The sequence below is a fragment of the Thunnus maccoyii genome, chromosome 4, assembly GCF_910596095.1.
Source record: "Thunnus maccoyii chromosome 4, fThuMac1.1, whole genome shotgun sequence".
NCBI classification, from domain to species: Eukaryota; Metazoa; Chordata; class Actinopteri; order Scombriformes; family Scombridae; genus Thunnus; species Thunnus maccoyii.
The window spans coordinates 27,706,622-27,727,093 of NC_056536.1; the positions used below are offsets into that span (position 1 = coordinate 27,706,622).

General features: G+C 37.6%; 1 protein-coding gene across 3 annotated transcripts in view; it reads left to right on the forward strand.

Moving 5' to 3' along the window:
- The window catches only part of acap3a (ArfGAP with coiled-coil, ankyrin repeat and PH domains 3a), an 82,287-nt gene extending 63,293 nt beyond the window's left edge, over nt 1-18,994 (forward strand). For 2 of the 3 annotated variants that reach the window (XM_042409379.1, XM_042409382.1), the window contains exons 11-25: nt 537-649; nt 1,854-1,905; nt 2,340-2,440; nt 3,415-3,526; nt 4,086-4,294; nt 6,323-6,392; nt 7,014-7,108; nt 7,232-7,449; nt 7,537-7,626; nt 7,799-7,900; nt 8,482-8,708; nt 10,018-10,127; nt 10,427-10,537; nt 11,204-11,265; nt 18,052-18,994. In XM_042409379.1, the coding sequence (XP_042265313.1) occupies nt 537-649; nt 1,854-1,905; nt 2,340-2,440; nt 3,415-3,526; nt 4,086-4,294; nt 6,323-6,392; nt 7,014-7,108; nt 7,232-7,449; nt 7,537-7,626; nt 7,799-7,900; nt 8,482-8,708; nt 10,018-10,127; nt 10,427-10,537; nt 11,204-11,265; nt 18,052-18,158 (1,779 nt within the window). In that variant the 3' untranslated portion in view covers nt 18,159-18,994. The remainder of the gene's footprint in view (nt 1-536; nt 650-1,853; nt 1,906-2,339; nt 2,441-3,414; nt 3,527-4,085; nt 4,295-6,322; nt 6,393-7,013; nt 7,109-7,231; nt 7,450-7,536; nt 7,627-7,798; nt 7,901-8,481; nt 8,709-10,017; nt 10,128-10,426; nt 10,538-11,203; nt 11,266-18,051) is intronic. The other variant, XM_042409380.1, reaches the window with a different exon arrangement.
- Nucleotides 18,995-20,472: the final 1,478 nt, after the last annotated feature.

The following is a 20,472-nucleotide window of genomic DNA, read 5'->3' on the forward strand; positions in this document are numbered from 1 at the left end:
CACAAATGTTGAAATGATGATTTTTGTGCTTCCTAAAACACTTTAACATACTGAAGCCATGACCAACTTGCACCATAACTCATACCTATGTACCACTTTCTGTTGGCTAGCATTAAAGCGCTTAGTGTCATGCTAGAAGTCATAAAAAGGTTAGAGGCTAATTTCACATGAATCATACAGTTTATGTAATAATTTGCGTCACACTCACATCTGTTGAGTTATGAAATGCCCCAGTGTGACACTCAGGAATATGCATGCAACTCAAATGCATACATGGACAAACATGTGACTGTTTCCACATGATCGCACAATTTATGATGATTTACTGGCTTGGTGGAGAGTATGTACAGTACATTGCACATTGAATGCTACTGGTATTCCAGGAACCTCATGAATGCAACCTCTCTTAGTGTTTTGTTTCCTGTTTGATGGGTAAAAGGTTAGAACAACATCCTGCCCAACTATTAGCTGCTAGGCTATTAACCTTTTCTGTGACAGCCAGGGTTAATTTTGGGGGTCTTTCGCTTCTCTTTCAGGACTTCTCTTATGACGACACCAAGGTGGAGTTCAATGTGGACGCTCCTAATGGTGTGGTGATGGAGGGCTACCTGTTCAAGAGGGCCAGCAATGCCTTTAAGACCTGGAACAGGTGAGTACAAATCTCTACATACAGGAATGTACGACATTAGTACGCACTGGAAATTGATGGTGAAACACTGTATGTGGATTTAATATCACTGTAGAAGTACTGCAGGGCTGCAACTAATGATTATTTTCATTATTACTGCTGATTATTTTTGTGATTAATCAATTGATTGTTTAGTCTATGAAATGTCAGATAATAGTGATGTTTTCAAATGTCTTGTGTCCGACCAAGAGTTCAAAGATACTTTGTGTACAGTCGTACGAAATCAAATAATCCCATAATTTAATCTCTCTGTAAAGCACATTGGTCAACATCTGTTGATTTTAATGTGTTCTATAAATAAATTGACTCGACTGCAATGAATGAAAACAGAGAAAAGGAGTAAATCCTCACATTTAAGAAGCTGGAACCAGCAAACGATTCATTGGTTATCAAAATAGTTGCCAATTAAGTTTGATTTAAGTTGTAGCTCTACACAGACAGTTACCAGGTGATTACTGTGCATGTCAGGAGTGTCATACAGTCAGTTTTTTTGAAGGTGCACAGTTTCACGATGCATATATTAATGTTCACTTCAAACCAAGAGTTATTACCAGTAATTATCTGTTTTGGCTTCTATGTTTAAGTTCGTCAAAGCTGTCATTGAATGACACTTGATAACACAATATTGCATTTACCAGCATTATTGAACAAGTAAATGTTAGTGAATAGGCTATAAACTCAGAGGTAACGTAGTGACGGTAACGCTGGTTAGCTTGTAGCATTGTTAATTATTTAAGTAAAGAAAACTCATAGACATGGAGCTACTTCCAAGCTCTGCGGATACTGCGTAGAGCTTTCTAGCTAGAAGGAACCAAGTAGCTGCAGCAGCTGTGCAGCAAGCAGAGTTAAAGGATGAGTTCACAATTTTTCAAATGTGTCCTAAAACAAATAGACTTTTCTAAAGCCATCCGATCTCAAATACCTGAATGGGTGCGACGCCTGTGATGCATGCTGTCTCCTCAGTTTCTTATTCATTAGTCGATTTGTCAGCGTATTCCTCTCCTCTGTAGCAGGTTAGAGAGCTTAGAGTAGATATGAAGCGCTGGTCACGATATCGTGCTGCCAGGAGCAAAACCCACCTTTGTGCACTGACCCTTCAGCATCGCAAAGATATCCATCTAAAACATTTTTTATTTATGTCCCCCCTCTCTCTCTCTCTCTCTAGGCGGTGGTTCTCCATACAGAACAGTCAGCTGGTCTATCAGAAGAAGCTCAAGGCAAGTCCATATATCTTAGAGCTATCAGCTTCCCCGGGGTAAAGTGGGGAGAACTGATAGCCCGTAACTCAACCTAAAAGGTTACCTACAGGTGCACTTAACCAAAGAGGTTAAGTGCAACTGTAATGGGTGGGCTTTGAATGTTTTTAACATTATGGTGATCTTCACTGGGATCCATCATCACTCACTTCCCCACCAACTGCATGTGAGTCAAGAGGTCTCCGCTGATATCCGAGTACTCAGTCTGGAGCCTTATGTGGTTTTCAGGTCATTTTCAACTCTCTGCTTGACATCCATGTGTGTGAATATCTAATGTTCAGGTACACTGAGGCTTCCAGCTGCCAGGACAAATGTCTTATCAGAGAGGAACAGCTGTTATATGTTTATGTTGTGTTGGGGGGAGAAATGAGAAGTTGTTGTTTGTGTGTCGGCAGGACTCTCTGACAGTGGTGGTGGAAGACCTCCGGCTGTGCTCTGTTAAACCATGTGAGGACATCGAGAGGAGGTTCTGCTTTGAGGTCGTCTCCCCCTCCAAGTAAGTCACTCTCTCACTGCGACAATAACATATATTTTTAATTTTATCCCTTTAATTGCCCTTTGATAATCATTTAGGTTATGTTATACAAGTACAAAATCTAGTTTTATAATAAATTATGGTTGCAGTGGTTTTATTGTTGCCTGTAAACGTTAAAAATATGAAATGGGCGTATCATGTGACACCTTTTAAATATGCAGAAGAAAACTTTACTTTTTAGCCATGTTAGCGGCTCAAGGAACGGTACAAAAATATCCCAAAAACTATCAGATTGCCATGAAATTGGCATTCATGGTCCTGTCGTAGTAGAGCTGCAACAGTAAGTTGATTAATCAATTAGGCTATTGCCAGAAAACTGATCGGCAACTATTTTGGTAATCATCTTTAAGCCAAAATGCCAAAAATTCTTTGGTTCCAGCTTCTCCACTGTGAGGATTTTGCTGCTTTTGTTTGTTTTGTATCATTGTAAACTAATATCTATGGGTTTTAGACTGTTGGTCGAACAAAACAAGATATTTGAGGTCATCACCTCCCATAGGACATACAGTAGGGAAATACAACAGACATTTTTCAGTATTTCAAGACAATTTATAGATAAAATGATTCAGCAAATATCAAAAAAATAATCACCAGATTAACCGACAATGACAATAATTGATATTACAGCCCTAATCCAATCCTAATCACTACTATGTTTTATTTCATCGTGCTGTAGTAAAGTAAAATAACATAATAACACTCCTTTTCGTTTATGAGATTGTATAAAAAATCATGGTTGTAGTTGTTTTATTGTCGCTCTTAAAAAGTTTATAAAGTTTATAAAAACATTATGATGAAATAAATGTTACATGTGAATGTAGAAGAAAACTTTCCTTTTTAATGGTGTAAGTTAAGCATGTCACACTATATTACACAGATCTGTAAGGAAGTACACTATGACACGGTAATAGTAATCTGATCGTCTGTTTTTAAAGGAGCTGTATGCTTCAGGCTGAGTCTGAGAAGCTAAGACAAGCGTGGATTCAGGCAGTTCAAGCTAGCATCGCCTCAGCCTACAGAGAGAGCCCAGACACCTGCTATATAGAGGTAAGTCACAGATGTGGGTCATAAACCACGTACAAATATGCTTTATAGCTTGTTTATGAGGTTTTATTGTATCAGTGCAGTGGTGGAAGTACTAACTTATGTACTGTAGGCTATGTAAGTACTATAATGAGATACCCATTTAATGCTAGTACTTATACTTTATAGTATAAGTACTAGTACATATTGTACTTTTTGCAACATTTATTTGACAAATATACTTATTAGTTACTTTGTGGTTTAAGATTTTACACACACAATATATGATCAGTTTATAAAATATGATGCATTGTTACAGATTAAAGTACCTGGTATGTAAAGCAGTTAAATGTATTTAAAGGAATAGTTCAACATTTTGGTAAATACGCAGTGACTTCCTGCAAACTTTGATTTTGTTAAAATTTTGAGTATAGATTAAGATACATAGTAATGTGATAAACGCCAACGGTCTGGCACTTAAAAACAGAAATAAGGAGTGCAATTGCAAATCACAGAAAATGCACATTTACGTGATGTTTTACAATCCTGACTGATGTCTTTTTTTGTGTGTTTGTATATTCAGCATCTGGACAGAACAGCCTCCCCGTCCACCAGCAGCATCGATTCAGCCAGTGAGCCGCGGGAGCGCAGCGCCCGAGGGGAGACCATCCTGCAGCGGATCCAGTGTCTGCCGGGGAACGAGCAGTGCTGTGACTGCGGACAGGCAGACCCTCGCTGGGCCTCAATCAACCTGGGCATCTTGCTGTGTATCGAGTGCTCCGGCATCCACAGGTAGAGTTCAGAAGAACGTCTGCAACTGTCAGAATAAACCAAAAAATAGTGAAGTTCTGCTCCTCAGTTTCCACTACATTTATCTTAGTGTTGGAGTTACTCTGTAGGCTTAACATTTTACCTACTACATTTACTGCAAGAATCTTCATCTTACCAAGTAATTGTAGTTTATTATTAAGTCCTTAAAGTCTTATTTTCTTAAAAAAAAATCAGCCGTTGTGGTGAGATAATTTCAATCTTATTCTGTTTTCTTTTAAGATTCTCACACTCATTTCTAAATAGTTCTTGAAACAAGTTGAGTTTTATCGGAAGCAGTTTGAAATAATCTAACTAGACTGGCAGACTTTTTCACTTAAAGTATTTTAAAGACTTTTAGGCCTTAATAACTAATAAATAACTTCATTTTTCAGTGTAGAACATAATATAATCATCATATAAAGTGGTTAAATCAGCTCCACCTTGACCAGCCAACATTAAAATGGTGCTGACATGTTAGCGCATAGATGATAACAATACAATAATAAGTTATAGTCTATATTAAAACACTCTGAAAGGGCTCACTCTGCATAATGACTATTTTTTGCTAATAATTCTTCTGTACTTGAAAGGATAAAGCTGGTGATTTTCTATATTTTTCTTATTGTCAGCAAATCTCAGCCAAACCAACAATGAACTGATCTACTTACAAGTATTATATGTGTTTCCAAAGCTTTATATATCTTATTCCTCTGTGTAGACCTCCATTGTTGTCCCAAAAACTATTAAAAACACGTCAGTGAGCCGCACCGCTGCACCGGGTGACATGTTCCTTCACCACAAAGAGTTTGGTTACAGTAGTTTGTTTTTAGAAATGGCTCCAAAGACTAATAACAGCGATCACATTTTTATAAGTCGGATGAATTCACTGTTGGTTTGGCTCTGCACATGATATTTATTGACAATAGGAGAAGAAAAAATAGAAAATTGTTCGCCTCATTCTTTAAGTAAAACTTTGCAGGACTTTTACTTCTAATGGAGTAATTTCACACTGTGGCATTGAGGCTTTTACTTAAGTAAAGGATCTGAATGCTTCCTCCACCGCAGCCATGTGTGCTGTGAGGGTGCTGGCTCCGAAGACAGGAAGACGTGCCAACTGTCTGTTACTTTGGCCTTAACTTGCGCTGCTAAAGGCAGCGAGCACGTTCTGCCACACACACACACATACAGCTGAAGGGATTAAAGTGCAATATGTTGCTTATTGGATCAGGCTTTGATTTGAGAGTTTCTTATTGAGGGAGGGAAGTGAGAAGATAAAGGCGGCTGCAGAGCTGAGACACACACTAGCGAACAAGCCAGTGAATAGTGAAATTCGGTGTCAGATCCTGGTGAATATAGTCATGATGTAATGCCGTTGAATGAACGTATCACATAACACGTCCTCTCATCATCCAGATCAGTGCGCCAAGCTCATGTTCTGTTACATCACACTGTTGCATCACTGAGGTTAGTTTTCAAGCTCCCGGTGGGAAAAGATTTCCCTCCGGAGTTGTGTTTATTTTGATGCTGCAATTATCACTGCTTATGTAATCACAAAACCCTCGTCCCTGTGCGTTCCCACCTGTTGAATATTCATGTTCCCCTTTTGGGCTTGTCTTCCCACAGTGAGATCAGACGTGGCCTCATGTTACAATGCAGAGCGACGAGGGGGGAAAAAAAACACAGTATCAGTTTTTTTTCTAATGCATCGCTGTTGCCTGGATACCAGACAGCTTCATCGGTGGAACTTAGTGATTTGCATGACATTAGGAGCGGCTTCTCTCATTTCCCCCTGGGATAACACTGTTGTGATTTTAGATTCAAACCAGGTCACCGTACAGCACCACAGCGTATGATTCATTTGTAAAACTTCCTCTTTTCCTATCAGAAGAATAGAAACTACTTTTGTTTCCTTGCACTGGCTGCCAAGTCAGTTTCTTTTTTACTTTAACCAATGAACTATTTAACAACAAAACACATTTTTTTTAAACTTTAAAATATGTTCTGTTGCAGGAGTCTCGGAGTTCACTGTTCGAAGGTGCGCTCACTCACACTGGACTCATGGGAACCAGAATTATTAAAGGTACAGTTTCCTGCCAAATAATGATGAGAACAAGGCAGTTATTATTGTTTATCCATTAAGCAGGTTTTAATGCATTAAAGAAATAGCTTGACATTTTGGAAAAGACGCATATTAGCTTTTTTGAGAGTTAGATGAGAAGATCGATACCACTTTCATGGCTGTCTGTTAGATATAAAGCTACAGCGAGGAAATGGATAGCTTAGCTTAGCATAAAGACTGGATGCAGGGGAAAACAGCTAACCTGGCTCTGTAAAAGGAAAGATTAAAAAAACGATTAAATAAACAAGATATAACATATTAATTGAGCTTTAAAGACAGGTTCACAATTTTTCAAGTCTGTCTTAAAACAACAGTCAGGTGCCCAAATGTACATTGAAATAGTTGCTGTAATCATTCCTCCTGTTCATACTGACTATTAGAGGATCCCTTCACAATGCACCTACAATGTAAGTGATGGGGGCCAAAATCCACAGTCCTTCTCCTGTGCAAAGATGTATTTAAAAGTTTATCTGAAGCTAATATGAAGTGAATAAGTGTACTAACCAAAATGTCAAACTAATATAGTACAAATCAGTTGGTGTGAAGACCATTAACGTCATGTCTCATGTGCTTGGTTTGTAGTTAATGTGTGAGCTTGGAAACAGCGTCATCAACCACATCTATGAAGGCTCATACCAAGAACAAGGTCTGAAGAAACCGTTACCATCCAGCTCAAGGTAGGAGTTAATCAAATATAGCTCAAATATACAGTATAAGCACAATCTAACGCCTTATTTAAATAACGAAATATTTACTTTCGAAGACTAAAATCTGTCATATTTTGTGTGGTCATGTTGCAGGCAGGAAAAAGAGGCTTGGATTAAGGCAAAGTATGTAGAGAAGAAATTCCTGAAGAAGCTCGGCTCCACAGAGATACTGATTAATGGAGAGAGGAAGTCGGAGCGGCGGTGGAGCGTAAAAAAGTGTCGGAGGCACAACAGCGCTACCACAGTACCCAAAACACGGCGAAGATATCGGCAAGAGCCCGGAAGCGTCTCCCCATCCACCCTCTCCTCAGGTAGTTTTTAATGATATAGTTAATTTATTTAATACATAAATGCTTTTTTGTCTGAATTCTAACTTGTCACTTATGTTCGTCTCACAGCTGCTGCTAAATTCAGACGAGACTCCCTGTTTTGTCCCGATGAGCTGGACTCTCTCTTCTCCTACTTTGATACAGGATCTGGACCTCGAAGTAAGCGACTCGCTATTTTGACAGTCTGCCACATTAAAGCCAGATAGTGTGTGGATAAGATGCTTGAATGGATCTGTTTGTTCTTGAATGAGTGTGATGTCCCTTTTAAACAAAACTGGTCAGCCTGAAAGAGACAGCGGTAACTAATGTGTCCATGTTCTGGCGTCTCCCGGTCCGGCAGGCCTAAGCAGTGACAGCGGGTTGGGAGGCAGCACAGACGGCAGCACAGACATTCTGGTGTTTGGCTCGGTGGTGGACAGCGTCACAGAGGAGGGTGAGTCCAGATGGCCACTTTGGTATTATGTGTACACTGTTGGCATAAAATGATACATTATGAAATCAATAAATTAAAGGATAAAGCTGGTGATATTTTATATTTTTCCCCTTGTCAGCAAATCCCATAGTTACTAAGTATTGTCTGTGTGTCCAAACCCTGATATATATATTATTCCTCTGTGCTGTAGAGATCCACTGTTGTCCAAAAACTATTAAAAACCAATGAGCCACACTGTTGCACTGGGTGACATGTTCCTCCATTACCAGGAACAGTTCACTGAATTTACTAAAGTAACAAATGTGTATTAATCCACCACAGAAAGTAGTTCCAGACAAAAACACTTTTTACTCCTATCTGAGTAATATTTGCTAGAAACTACAGTGCCCAGGTCTTGTGAAAGAAGGACTAGCTTATTTTTGGTTTTGTTGTTTTCATGGGATGAAAAGAAAAATACAGAAATATGCTGGTTTCATCCTTTAAACGCAAGTTCAACAGCTACATGGACAATTTATATACTTTGTTTAACCTACTGTATGTTCCTGTAATATGAGTACTCAGTCTCCTTTCCCTGTCCTCAGAGTGTGAGGTGTCAGAGGACTCGAGTGGCGAGGCTGAGCTGGAGGCCGAGCCGGAGACGTCAGACCCGGAGGACATGAGGGATCTTCATCCTGGGGCGCTGCTCTACAAAGCCTCGAAAGCACGCAACCTGCCTGTCATGGCTGAAGCACTAGCCCATGGAGCCGACGTCAATCTGGTCAACGAGGAGGATGAAGGAAAGACGCCCCTCATACAGGCTGTCATCGGGGTGAGTCAGTCGAGAAGCACCAGAAATTAGTCATATGGGAAAATTTGTCATTTGTGAATATCAGTGTTTTAGTAATAGAACAAAAAGAAATGAAATAGCTCATGTAAATTTGGCAGTTATGTGATCGGATAATGTATTGATTTCCGTACTGAAATTAGATCTATGACGAGCAGCAGATTTATACATGTGATACGACAACATGTAATGTTTGTTTTTTATGGTAAACTTTTAAAATCTTACATGAGCAATTTTCCTCTAGCGCCACCGTGAGGTTGACTTTTGTGGTTTTGAGTTAAATGTCTCAACAACTATTGATCAATCAATCAATCAATCAACCAAATATTTATTGTCATATGTACAGAGAACAGTCAGTTGCTCTGTACAATGAAATTTTTAGTTTTCACTCCCTTCCAGTCGCCATAGATAACCAGAGTAGAGAATTTAATCTAAAAAAATATAAAATTATGAGTATTTAAACTATAAGCACAATATATACAAACTTTACAAGATGATAACACAAAATTAGATACAAAGGATATGCATGCCCTTGTCAGGGTAAATTATAATAACCATTATCAGGTAAAAATATACATTTATCCAATACCCATGTTGGATGGACCATTTTATGGACATGAAAGTAAAAAATCAATTCATTAATTCACTTAAATGTATGACTAAATACCTAAAAAACTAATGACATTTCCATCAGCCTCAGCTTCTCTTTGTGTTTAGTGCTAATTAGATAATGTTAGCATGCTAATGCGCTTAACTAAGATATTAACATGGGAAACATTATACCTGCTAAATGTTGATGTTAGAATTTTGCTCAAAGGATCGCCGTGTGTAAGTACAGCCTCGCAGAGCTGCCAGCGTGCTGAAGTAGTCCTGTTACTTGACCCTTTTATTTCAAAAAAGCATGTTACATTTTCTGATTAACTTTCACATATACACACTGTATATAGAAGAGAAGATGACCGCACACTACGGTCCAATGATTTTATTATATAACCAACATTTTAACCTCACTTGGTCTTTCAAAGCAAGTGTGATCAAAACATTGGTTTTATGGATAAAATCAAAGCAGTGTGCAGTCATAGTCTCATCAGTATATGCCATTGCAATGACCAGCACCTAGTTTTTGTTGTGCATTCACCACACAACTCTTGCCGATACTAAATATATAAAAAAAAAGAAGTCACGTGTCAGCATCTGAGAATGTATGAACATCCATTTTCAATACTGATTTACTGCCATAATCAATAGTGATATTTTGTTGTCAGTGCTGACTGGTGTTGTTACTTTATTTCAGGGTTCATTGATAGCCTGTGAGTTCCTGCTGCAGAACGCTGCTGATGTCAATCAAAGAGACGCGAGAGGGCGGGGCCCCCTGCATCATGCCACATATCTGGGACACACAGGGTGAGTCATGAGGCGGAAAGCTGCATATGCAGCATTTGTAACCACTTTTCACACGGCTTCTATTTCAATAAAACGTAAAATGATTTCCAGAATTTGCAGCTGCCTCTTTGAATTTGAACTGTTTGTTTTATGTCGCTGAGGGAGACGTACGGAGCACAGACTTTGAGTAAAAATGAGAATGTGACTGGATATGTGTTTCAAGGTTCAAAGATAATTTATTGTCATTTGCATGCTTACACATAAAACAAAATTTATAATTTGTTTGCTCTTATTGATCTCCATTTGCCTTGTATTTCCAGGCAGGTGTGTTTATTCCTGAAAAGAGGAGCCACACAGAATGACGGGGATGAAGACGGCCAGGATCCTTTGAGTATAGCTGTACAGCAGGCCAATGCAGATATAGTCACACTGTACGTCGAATTTCTTACATATTTTCCATTTCTGTTTTTTGTCCACAAATCTCATGTGCAGAGCCAAACCAACAATGGATTGACCTACTTACAAGTATTGTGTGTGTATCCAAAGCCTGATACATCTTATTCCTCACTGCTGTAGACTTCCGTTGTTGTCCAAAAACTATTAAAAACACATCAGTGAGTCACACCGCTGCACTGGGTGACATGTTTCTTCACCCCGAAGATTACAGTTTAGAAACAGCTCCAAAGACTAATAACAGCGATCACGTTTTCAGCCTCAGGAGAGTAGTTCTGTGTAAGGCAGACGCCAATGAGCATGTGCAGGATGTAGGAAAGCTGCTCCATTTAAAGAGCTTTGCTAGCTTGTTGTGCCACATATCACAACCTCTTGACTTTGTAGTGAAGTTCTTTGAGAAATTTATAATGTAGTACAAAGTCAAGAGGTTGTAATATGTAGCACAACAAGCTAGTGAAGCTCTGTAAACAGACTCATGTTCCTGCACATGTGCAGACAGAAAAAAAACATTACATTAGATTCTGTGACAATAAGAAAATTATTGAAAATCAGCAGCTATATACTTAATGTTTTTTTATTCTCCAGTTTTGACAAATTTCTAACATTCTGCTCTTCTTCTCTGTTTCTTTCTGTCTTTCCTGCAGGCTGCGTCTGGCCAGGATGAACGAGGAGATGCGGGAGTCGGAGGGACCCTTTGGTCAACCAGGTCAATACCCAACCAGCAGCCCCACTGAACAGCAGTATAAGAAATGCATACAGGAGTTTATTTGTCTCACTATAGCAGAGTGCTAGAATCAAGTCCAGTCAGGTGAAACCAGTGCAGGGGGTGCCAGTAGACATATGACTGACTGAGAGAGAGAGGCCTGTTGGGGATCCTGTGCTTCAAGCTTTGTTTTCCTCCACTTTTCTCTCTAAACAGGACTTTTAACCACCAGATTAACTTCTTCTTTACATCAAATATATCCAGAATTATTCCTCTCCCCTGCACAGTCTGCCAGCAAGTCAGCTCCCCTCTCAGGATCACACAAGAACTCAGTGTTAACTTCCTTTAATGATGTCAAATCCGACGGTTGCCAAAAAAAAAAAAAAAAAAAAAAAAAAAAAATCAGTGATGAGCTTAGCGAGGTGCTGATAGGATTTGAGAAATCACTGCCAGGGAAGGGTTAGCCACTTTTTTTTTTTTTTAAAGCTTATCCAGCAGCACTATTGTGAAGCAATCAAAAGACACCAATAAAGTCGTGTATTTGGGACCAACCGTGTCATACATTTGGAGGTATTAGAGGGTACAGGGTGCTCTGAACCAAAGACCTGACACAGCTCATCTATCCCAATAAGTTTAATTTCTTTATGTAACTGAGCTGTTATTACAGTCTTACGCTATATGGTATATGTAGCACAGATGATGTTGTTTCAGAGCGTGGAATAATGCCAAATTGATGAGTACAGGGAGGTACAGCTGACTCACCTGTAGGGGGTCGACTAAATCTGTGTTGGCTGCGCTTCTTTAAAACCTGAGGATCTGTTGTCGGTGCACGTGTGATCGAACGGTGGTGGAGCTCTTGAATTTATATGTGTGAAGGTCATGAGGGGTAACTGTGAGGCTAAAGAGTCGAATGATCACAGAAGAAGTATCATTTCTCTGTATTGATCGAGAGATTGATCAAGTAAAGCTTTTATGTTTAATTAAAAGCGAAATTATGCACTTTTTCTTACCAACAGTGATTTGAATTTTTTTTTTTTTTCTGCTCTTATGTCGTTGTACCTTTTTTTTTTTTTTTTTTTTTCCGGGAACAGGTTTGAATGCTTTTGTTTTTATTTATGACAAAACGTCCAGAGCAATAGTGCAATGATTATTTCAGTACAGATAATCTGTATTTTTTGTATTATGTTTCACAACAATGCAGATGGTATTTTTTTAAGCTGGATATATTTTGTTAGATTTTATTTTGCTGAGCACTCACGCACACACAGCGCCAGTGTTATATTCTCATTATGAGAAAGAGAGCCAATACTCCACAATTTCATAATATATAATCACTTGGAGTAATTCTGCAGTACAAACTGCAGTAGAAGATGGACATTTTTGATAAATTACACTAAACTAACATGTGTTACTTGATATACGGTATTTGTATGTTAAAATGTTTGTTGAAAACATTTGTTTATGGTAATCTGATGTATCACAGCTAGGCCTATATTAGATTTGTTCTTTGTTTATAGTGCATGGGTGGCTGTTGCCCAGGTCTTCCTAAGCCCTGTTGCTTTTGTTTACTTCTGTACCCAGTGTATGTGAATATTTGACATTTAGTATTGTTGAATAATGTTAATATCCATATTATATGCTGCCAAATCATTACAACAGTGCATGGAATGACATTCATGAGCCACTATCTCAATTTTTCAGACAGAAATGGATACAAACAAACTTTCCCGCTGTCTTCCATTAGCAGGGTGATGCGAGTGTAAAAAAAGCTTGATGACAATGAACATTAGGCAGGCTGGACGCTGCCTAAAACTGTATTTATTCATCCCATCACTCATAACCCCAAATGGACAAACCACTAACTACGTTTTTGACATTTTTGTGTTTTTTAATCATTGAACAGCTTCGTATGTAACGGACCACTGCGTTGTTCACATGGTATCTGAGGCAGAATCAGCCTAAAGAACAGTATTAATGAATTACCTTTTCCCAAAGATGTTGCTTGTCTTTCACAGATGTTAGCGACTGTTGGGGTTTAGTTCAAACCAAAGACCACAGACAGTTTTATCAGAGCCAGCAAGTGTTTTTACCATTTCCTTTCTCATAGTAGGCCATGAGTCCAAAGGGATTTCTTTTACTTATAAGGGACTGTATGAAAATTATTGTTGAGGGAGGGTGACCGGTACCAATGTTGACTTTTTGAAAAAGCAAGACTTTTCCCAGGGTTATTAATATTTGCTTTGGACTTAATTACAACACCCCTCATTTCTCAACTCAACCCTGATTTCAAGTTTAATATGTGAATAGAACAATCATTTTGGAGTGGAATTAGCGATTACCAAAATTGGAAACATAAAAAATGTGTTTTATTTACCAAGGAAGGCAAGTTTATTTGTATAGCACATTTCAACAACAAGGCAATTCAAAGTGCTTTACATAAAACATAAGGTATCAAGACAAAATTTAAAATAAACATATAAAAAGACATTTAAATACAATTAAAAAGAGTTCAATGGAAAATAAAAATAAGCTAAAATAGAATAAGACAGATAAAACAGGAGAATAAAAGGTGCAGTGCAAGATATGAATCAGAAGCCTCAAATTTGATTTAATTTGTAAAAAAAGCATCCCAGCTGCTCTATATTTTTGAACCAAGAGCAACTACATGAACAGTTATTAAGCTGTCACTGAATAAGCAAATAGCAGTATCAGAAAACTGTAAGAATATTTCCAAGAGCCCATTGGAATATCTTTAAATGGCTCCTTGTTTTTCAACAAACACTTCAAAACCCAAAGATATTCAAATTACATTGGCATAAAACAAAGAAAAACAAAACATCCTGTTTCACATCACATTTGCTTGTTCCAGAAGCTGAAACAAAATGTCAAAATAGTTGCTGATCCATTTTCTGTTGAACGATTAATAGTTTTAGTTCTACTTCAGTCCTTATTAAATATAAAAATCCACATGTACTTTTTCTCAAAGCTGACATATTTGTCATAATTGCCAGTTTTATTCAAGAGGGGAAAAAAAGCTGTCTGAGCTAACGGGCTTGCTAACTTAGCAAGCTTGTTAGCTTTGTTGCTAACGGGACAATAAGTTCAAGCAGTTTATTCAGAATATGTACGCATTTATACCATTGATTCCTGTCTCATAATTTCCTCCTTTGTGGAGCAGTTTATACTCTGATAGTGGAGGATATAACACAACTCATAATCTACAATAGCGTCCTCCATTTTGCTCCTGTTAGTGAAACTGATTTTGTCACACAATTTGACAGTTTTAAATGCTGGTATAGTCGGGCCTTAAATGTGGGACATGGAAATGTTCTAGAAACTTCAGACCACCCTGCAAATAACTTTCGTACAGTCCCTAACTTGCATGTCAAGACACATAGTGTACAGGTTGGAGTCATTAAGCAGTGACATGTTATTTTAATGGATGTGGCAGTGTCTCTTTTCCCTTCTTTCTCGTCAGTGATAGATTTTAAGCACTTTGAAACACACAAATCTCTCTTAATCCAGCCTTTACTTGCAGTACATGCGTGTGGTGGCTACACACTGACTTTACAAAAGTTAACAGGAAGCCGATTATACGACATGAATGATGTCATCACTGACCAAACAATGATTTGCATCAAGCCATTGAAGGATTATGTGTTGTACAGTACGGTGTGTCTACAGTGTATCAGTCAGTAGGTCAGCGAGTTGACTGTTGTGTATATAAACTAAAAACTATTAACACTTTAACTGCTTGCTTCTAACATGCAATTTTGAACTTTCTTGTATTTTTTCTGTCTCTGACTGTTATCTGTACAATTTCTTTGAATATTGTAAGAGAACGTGTGTCTCTGAATATACAGTACATGTGCTTACTAACACTTACTGCTACCTATGTTTGGTTTAGACTCTGTTTTTTGTTCAAAATCTCCTCCCAGTGTCTTCTAAAATCATACTGAAAATAAACAGAAGATGTGACTAAAAACTAACTTCTCCCTCTGCCTCTTTGCTTCATCTCTAACTCCTCTTTTAGTTGCCTTGACAGCCTTTTTACTACATCTAACAGCATTAACAAACTTCTAACTTGATGGTACACTGGTGCACTAATTATGGGTCAAATATCTTTGATTTTCACAACATGACATTATAACATGACTGACTTGATTGATCATGCATGACATTAGAGATTGAGGAGAGAGTTTGATTTTCGCATTTCATCTTTTCCGCTCAGGCTGAAGACACATTATAATCTTTAGCTCTGGTTCAAAGAAACTGGTAACGCTTTACTTTAACTTCCCTATTTAGAATTTATAAGCAGTATAAAAATATGAAATTAATTATTTATAACACACTATAATGCTTATATAACATAGCATATATTTAGTGATATATAATTACACACATGAGCAAACCCTTTCAGTGTGTTATAAAAAGTTATGAACTCTTATGAACAAATTATTCACAGGCGGCTTTAAAACGGGTTACAAACGTGTTCAAAACTGATGAAGACGTGTCGAGCTTCAAGGTTTATTCTTCACCTCATAAGCACAAGTGTGACAAAATTTCTTAACACACTTACTAGATTTCTTCTGGAGCTTTCATCAGCTGATGGAGTTTGCTCAGCTGTCATGAGAGTGAAGTAGAAGTATTTGTATACAAATACATACGTCATTAATAAATATACAGCACCAATCTAAAGTTTGGACAGACCGTCCCACTCTCCAGAGTGAGAAAGTGTTAATATGATTACAACTGTTGTGTTATATTGTCAACAGTTTATACAAATCAAAGTAGCAGCACACTGTAAAAATACTCATACTCAATATAGATTCTATGTATTATGTGTGTATGAGTATTATATATAATACTCATATATATAATATTAATGGATTGATAGTAGTATTAACATTTAAGCAGCATTTTTATGTCACAGCTGATCAACGTGGAGCTAATTTTAAATAATATTATTTTGTTTTTACATTCATGGCTTCACTTGATAGTGATAGTAGAGATACAGACACGGATATGGCATGTTGTATGTTATGTGGTATTACATATGCATTATATTCTTCCAGATAAATGTATTGGATTCAAAGTAGTAGTATTTCCCTCTGAAATGTAGAGGAGTAGCAGCTGGTGAACATGTAGCAGCTAAAGAGCCAGATGTTTCCCTCAGGAGTTGGTAGAGAGCAAATACAGAGCTTAAAGAGAGTGAATATTGGACTTAGATTCACCAGATGGACATAAACACGACTCCAAATGAAAGATAATGTTGATCTGTAACTGCTGGACGTGGAAATAAGCAACTGTTTGCTAACGAGTTCAACATATAAACTTAAAAGGTGATGATGTTTGTTTTTGCTGAAAACAAGAGGCCAAAAAATCAGTTAATGCAGGTTTAACTAAAGGAAAAGTACCTCAAAACTGCATGCACAGTACTGTAAGTACTTAATGTACTTAATAACTTTCTAACATTGTAGTGTACACCTGTTATAGATGATTCACAGGAAGAGTTATAGTTGCTGACAAATTCATTGATAAAGGACAGGTTCACAATTTTTTCAAGTCTGTCTTAAAACAACAGTCAGATGTCCACATGAACACTGAAAGAAGTTTTCCTCACTGTAATCATTCCTCCTGTTCATACTGGCTATTAAAAGATCCCCTTCAAATGTGTTTTCAATGTAAATGATGGAGGCCAAAATCCACAGTGTGTCCACACAGTCATTCTGTGCAAAAATGCATTTAAAAGTTTGTCTGAAGTTTATGTGAGGCTTCAGCAGTCTGAGTTAGTCATATCAAGTGGATATCTGCCACATTTACAGTCTTTTAAGCATCAGATTTCCTCTTTGTGTTTCCTTGTTGAGCTGCAGTGGAAGCATAGTAACAAAAAGAGGAACTTTGGCACTAAAAAGACTGTAACGTTGAAAGATATCAACTTGATTTGACTCATTTGAACAGCTGAAGCTTCATAATAGCTTCAGATAAACTTTTAAATACATTTTTGCACAGGAGGAGGACTGTGGATTTTGTCCTCCGTCACTTACATTGTAAGCGCATTATGAAGGGATCTAATTGTCAGTATGAACAGGAGGAATTATTACAGCAAGAAAAACCTGTTTCGATTTTCATTTGGGCTCCTGACTGTTGTTTTAAGACAGACTTGAAAAATTGTGAAGACGTCCTTTAAACTGCGCTTATATCTGCTTATAACCAGTGTGTTATACTGTGTTATAAAACATGTATTAATCATTTTCATACTGCTTATAAATACTGAATGGGGGGGTTAAAATAAAGTGTTACCAAGAAACCATATCTACTATAAGGCTTGTACTTAGTGATCTCTCAACTTCCTTCCTTCTTACACACACACACACACACACACACACACACACACACATACACACACACACACACACACAGGGAAAGCCAGGAATGTTCATTCCCCTTTTTAATTAGCCGAGCCTGGGAGCTCTCATGGGACACAAAGGAGTTCAACTGCTTTTGTTATGTCCGTAGATTCAGCGGTTACCATGGCCACAAGAAAAGTAAAGCCTCAGAATTTGGAAAGTTGAAAGAGGAGGGCTTCATGGTGCCTCAGGCTGTTTTTGCCCCTCCATTTACGAGGCTTTCTCACCCTCTGCTTTCTGTTTTCCTCAATTCATATAAAAGATGTTTTGACTGTATAAAGGGGTAATGCCACTTTCCCCCATTTTTTTTAATTTAAACTGCACAAATAGCATGTGTATTAGTTTCATTAATATTTTCCTTTTTGTTTTCCTTCATCAGGAGACGCCACATACCTCGACATCTTCCGAGAATTTTCCCACATGGCATCGCACAACCCAGAGAAGCTGAAACGGAGGAGTGTGCACTTCCGACACTCCTTCAGGTAGTCCGCCAAGCGTCTACAGAGGAAGACATACTTGAAAAGTGCAGTAGCCACTTTCCAAACGCAGTCACAAGTGATCCTGAGCTCCATGTTTTGAACCACTAGTTGGAGAAACCTGATTCTGTACTCCGTTACCCTACCTACACAGTGGATTTAGTGGAAGACATTTTTTTTTTTTTTTTTGGATGCTGTTGTTGTTTTGTTTAGGATAGCTGCATTATATCTGCAAGAATCATGTGCTGTTCTCAGATCAACCAGTTGTTTTGATAGGAATGTGTTCTGTGAGGATTTGCTGGTCTTTTCCTCTTATATGCATATATAAATAAAGCATTTTTGTACAGTGTTAGATGGATAAAAAATACCAAGCACTTGTTTTGTTTCTTTTTTTTTTTTGTATAAACCATGATTTGTTTGCTGTCATCAGTTTCATAAATGGTTGAAGGAAGTTCATCAATGCTTTACAGTATATTAATGTTTTTTTCTGTATGTGTAATGCATGCATTTACTCTCATTATATTTCATACTTAAACTTGAATTCTGCTATGTCTGTAAGGCTAAAAAGTGTCATATCATCATTAGTTATCAGCATCACCAGTCCAACATCTTGAACTCGCAGTGTTATCTCTCTTGATGGATAGTTTATTTTGATATGAAATGTGTTATTTTGCATCGACTATGCTGGTATAGTCTCGGTGATAAATAATTTTTGTTTAAATGTACTTTGCAGTACCACTATGAAATGCAGTGCTTATGATGCTGTTTACATGCTGTAGAGGCAAAAATGCTAATATATCTGAATGAACAGGAGTACTGATGAAAGATGTATTAAAATAAACATTGTCTGTGTTTACATATGTGCAGTAAGAGTCTATGTTGAGTTTGACGACATCACACATCCATGTAGCTGAGGCAACAGCGCCCTCCTGTGTCGAAAAGTGAGACTAGTCAGTCACAAATGATAAAACAGGCCTGGATCATGCATGTTAAGTATAAAACTATCTGAGTTTATTTGATGGTGATAACCATGAGAAAGTAAAAAGGATACCATTTAAAATACTGTATCATTACACATTGTCTATCAAATGCATGAGCTGAATGGTATTTACTGAACAATAGCCTACACATTAGTTGCAATAACTGAACATGGTATTAGTGGAGATTTCTGTAAAAATGTTAATTATATGTATGTTTAGCATATTTAGCTTCATTTTTGTGAAAATTGGGTAACACTATGGGCACCTCAGGTTATATAGGTAGGAATGGAGGTATAGCACCAACATGCACTTGGAAGGTATATGTGTTGTTGATGTTTTTTAGCAGAGTGAGAGAGGCAGCAGGAGCCATGATTTCTTGCTCACACTGGATAAATAAATCTCAAGAAAATGCTAAGAATTCAGTTGGACAATTTACTTTTGAGTCAAGTTTTTAAGTTTGAGTTTAAATTTGATTATTGACAAATACTACTGCCACTGCACCGTCCAGAGGGTCACAACATAAATATGAAGGGGGCATGATGTGATTAAGGTGAATTGTATGAATTGTGTGGTGTTTTCTTTCATTTTTCTTTTGGATAATTTTATCTCTTTGAACCTCAAACATAGTTATTCAAAAGACAGGCTACATCTGAGATGTTTAGAGGGAAAATCAGTCTTTGGGAACAACTCAAAAAGACATCTGAAACTTGACAAACTAGACACTGTTTCTTGTAAGGGGTCACAAGCCAAAATATTATCATTATCGTATGTTTTTATTGTAAAAATCTGGAAATTAACAAGAAGCACTGTAAGATAAGCCTATATAATTGAGTAGCAGTATTAAGTAGCATAAAATGAAAATACTTCAGTAAGGTGCAAGTACTTCAAATTCGTACTTAAAGGACAGGTTCACAATTTTTCAAATGTGTCTTAAAACAACAGTCAGGTGTCCGTATGAACACTGAAAGAGGTTAAACTCGCTGTAATCATTCCTCCTGTTCATACTGGCTATTAAAAGATCCCCTTCAAATGTGTTTTCAATGTAATTGATGGGGGCCAAAATCCACAGTGAGTCCACACAGTCATTTTGTGCAAAAATGCATTTAAAAGTTTATCTGAAGCTTATATGAGGCTTCAGCAGTCTGAGTTACATCAAGTGGATATCTGCCACATTTACTGTCTTTTTAGCATCAAATTCCCTCTTTGTGTTTCCTTGTTGAGCTGCAGTGGAGGTAAAGTAACAAAAAGAGGGACTTTGGCACTAAAAAGACTGCAATGTTGAAAGATATCTACCGGTACTTGATTTGACTCATTTGGACGGCTGAAGCTTCATATTAGCTTCAG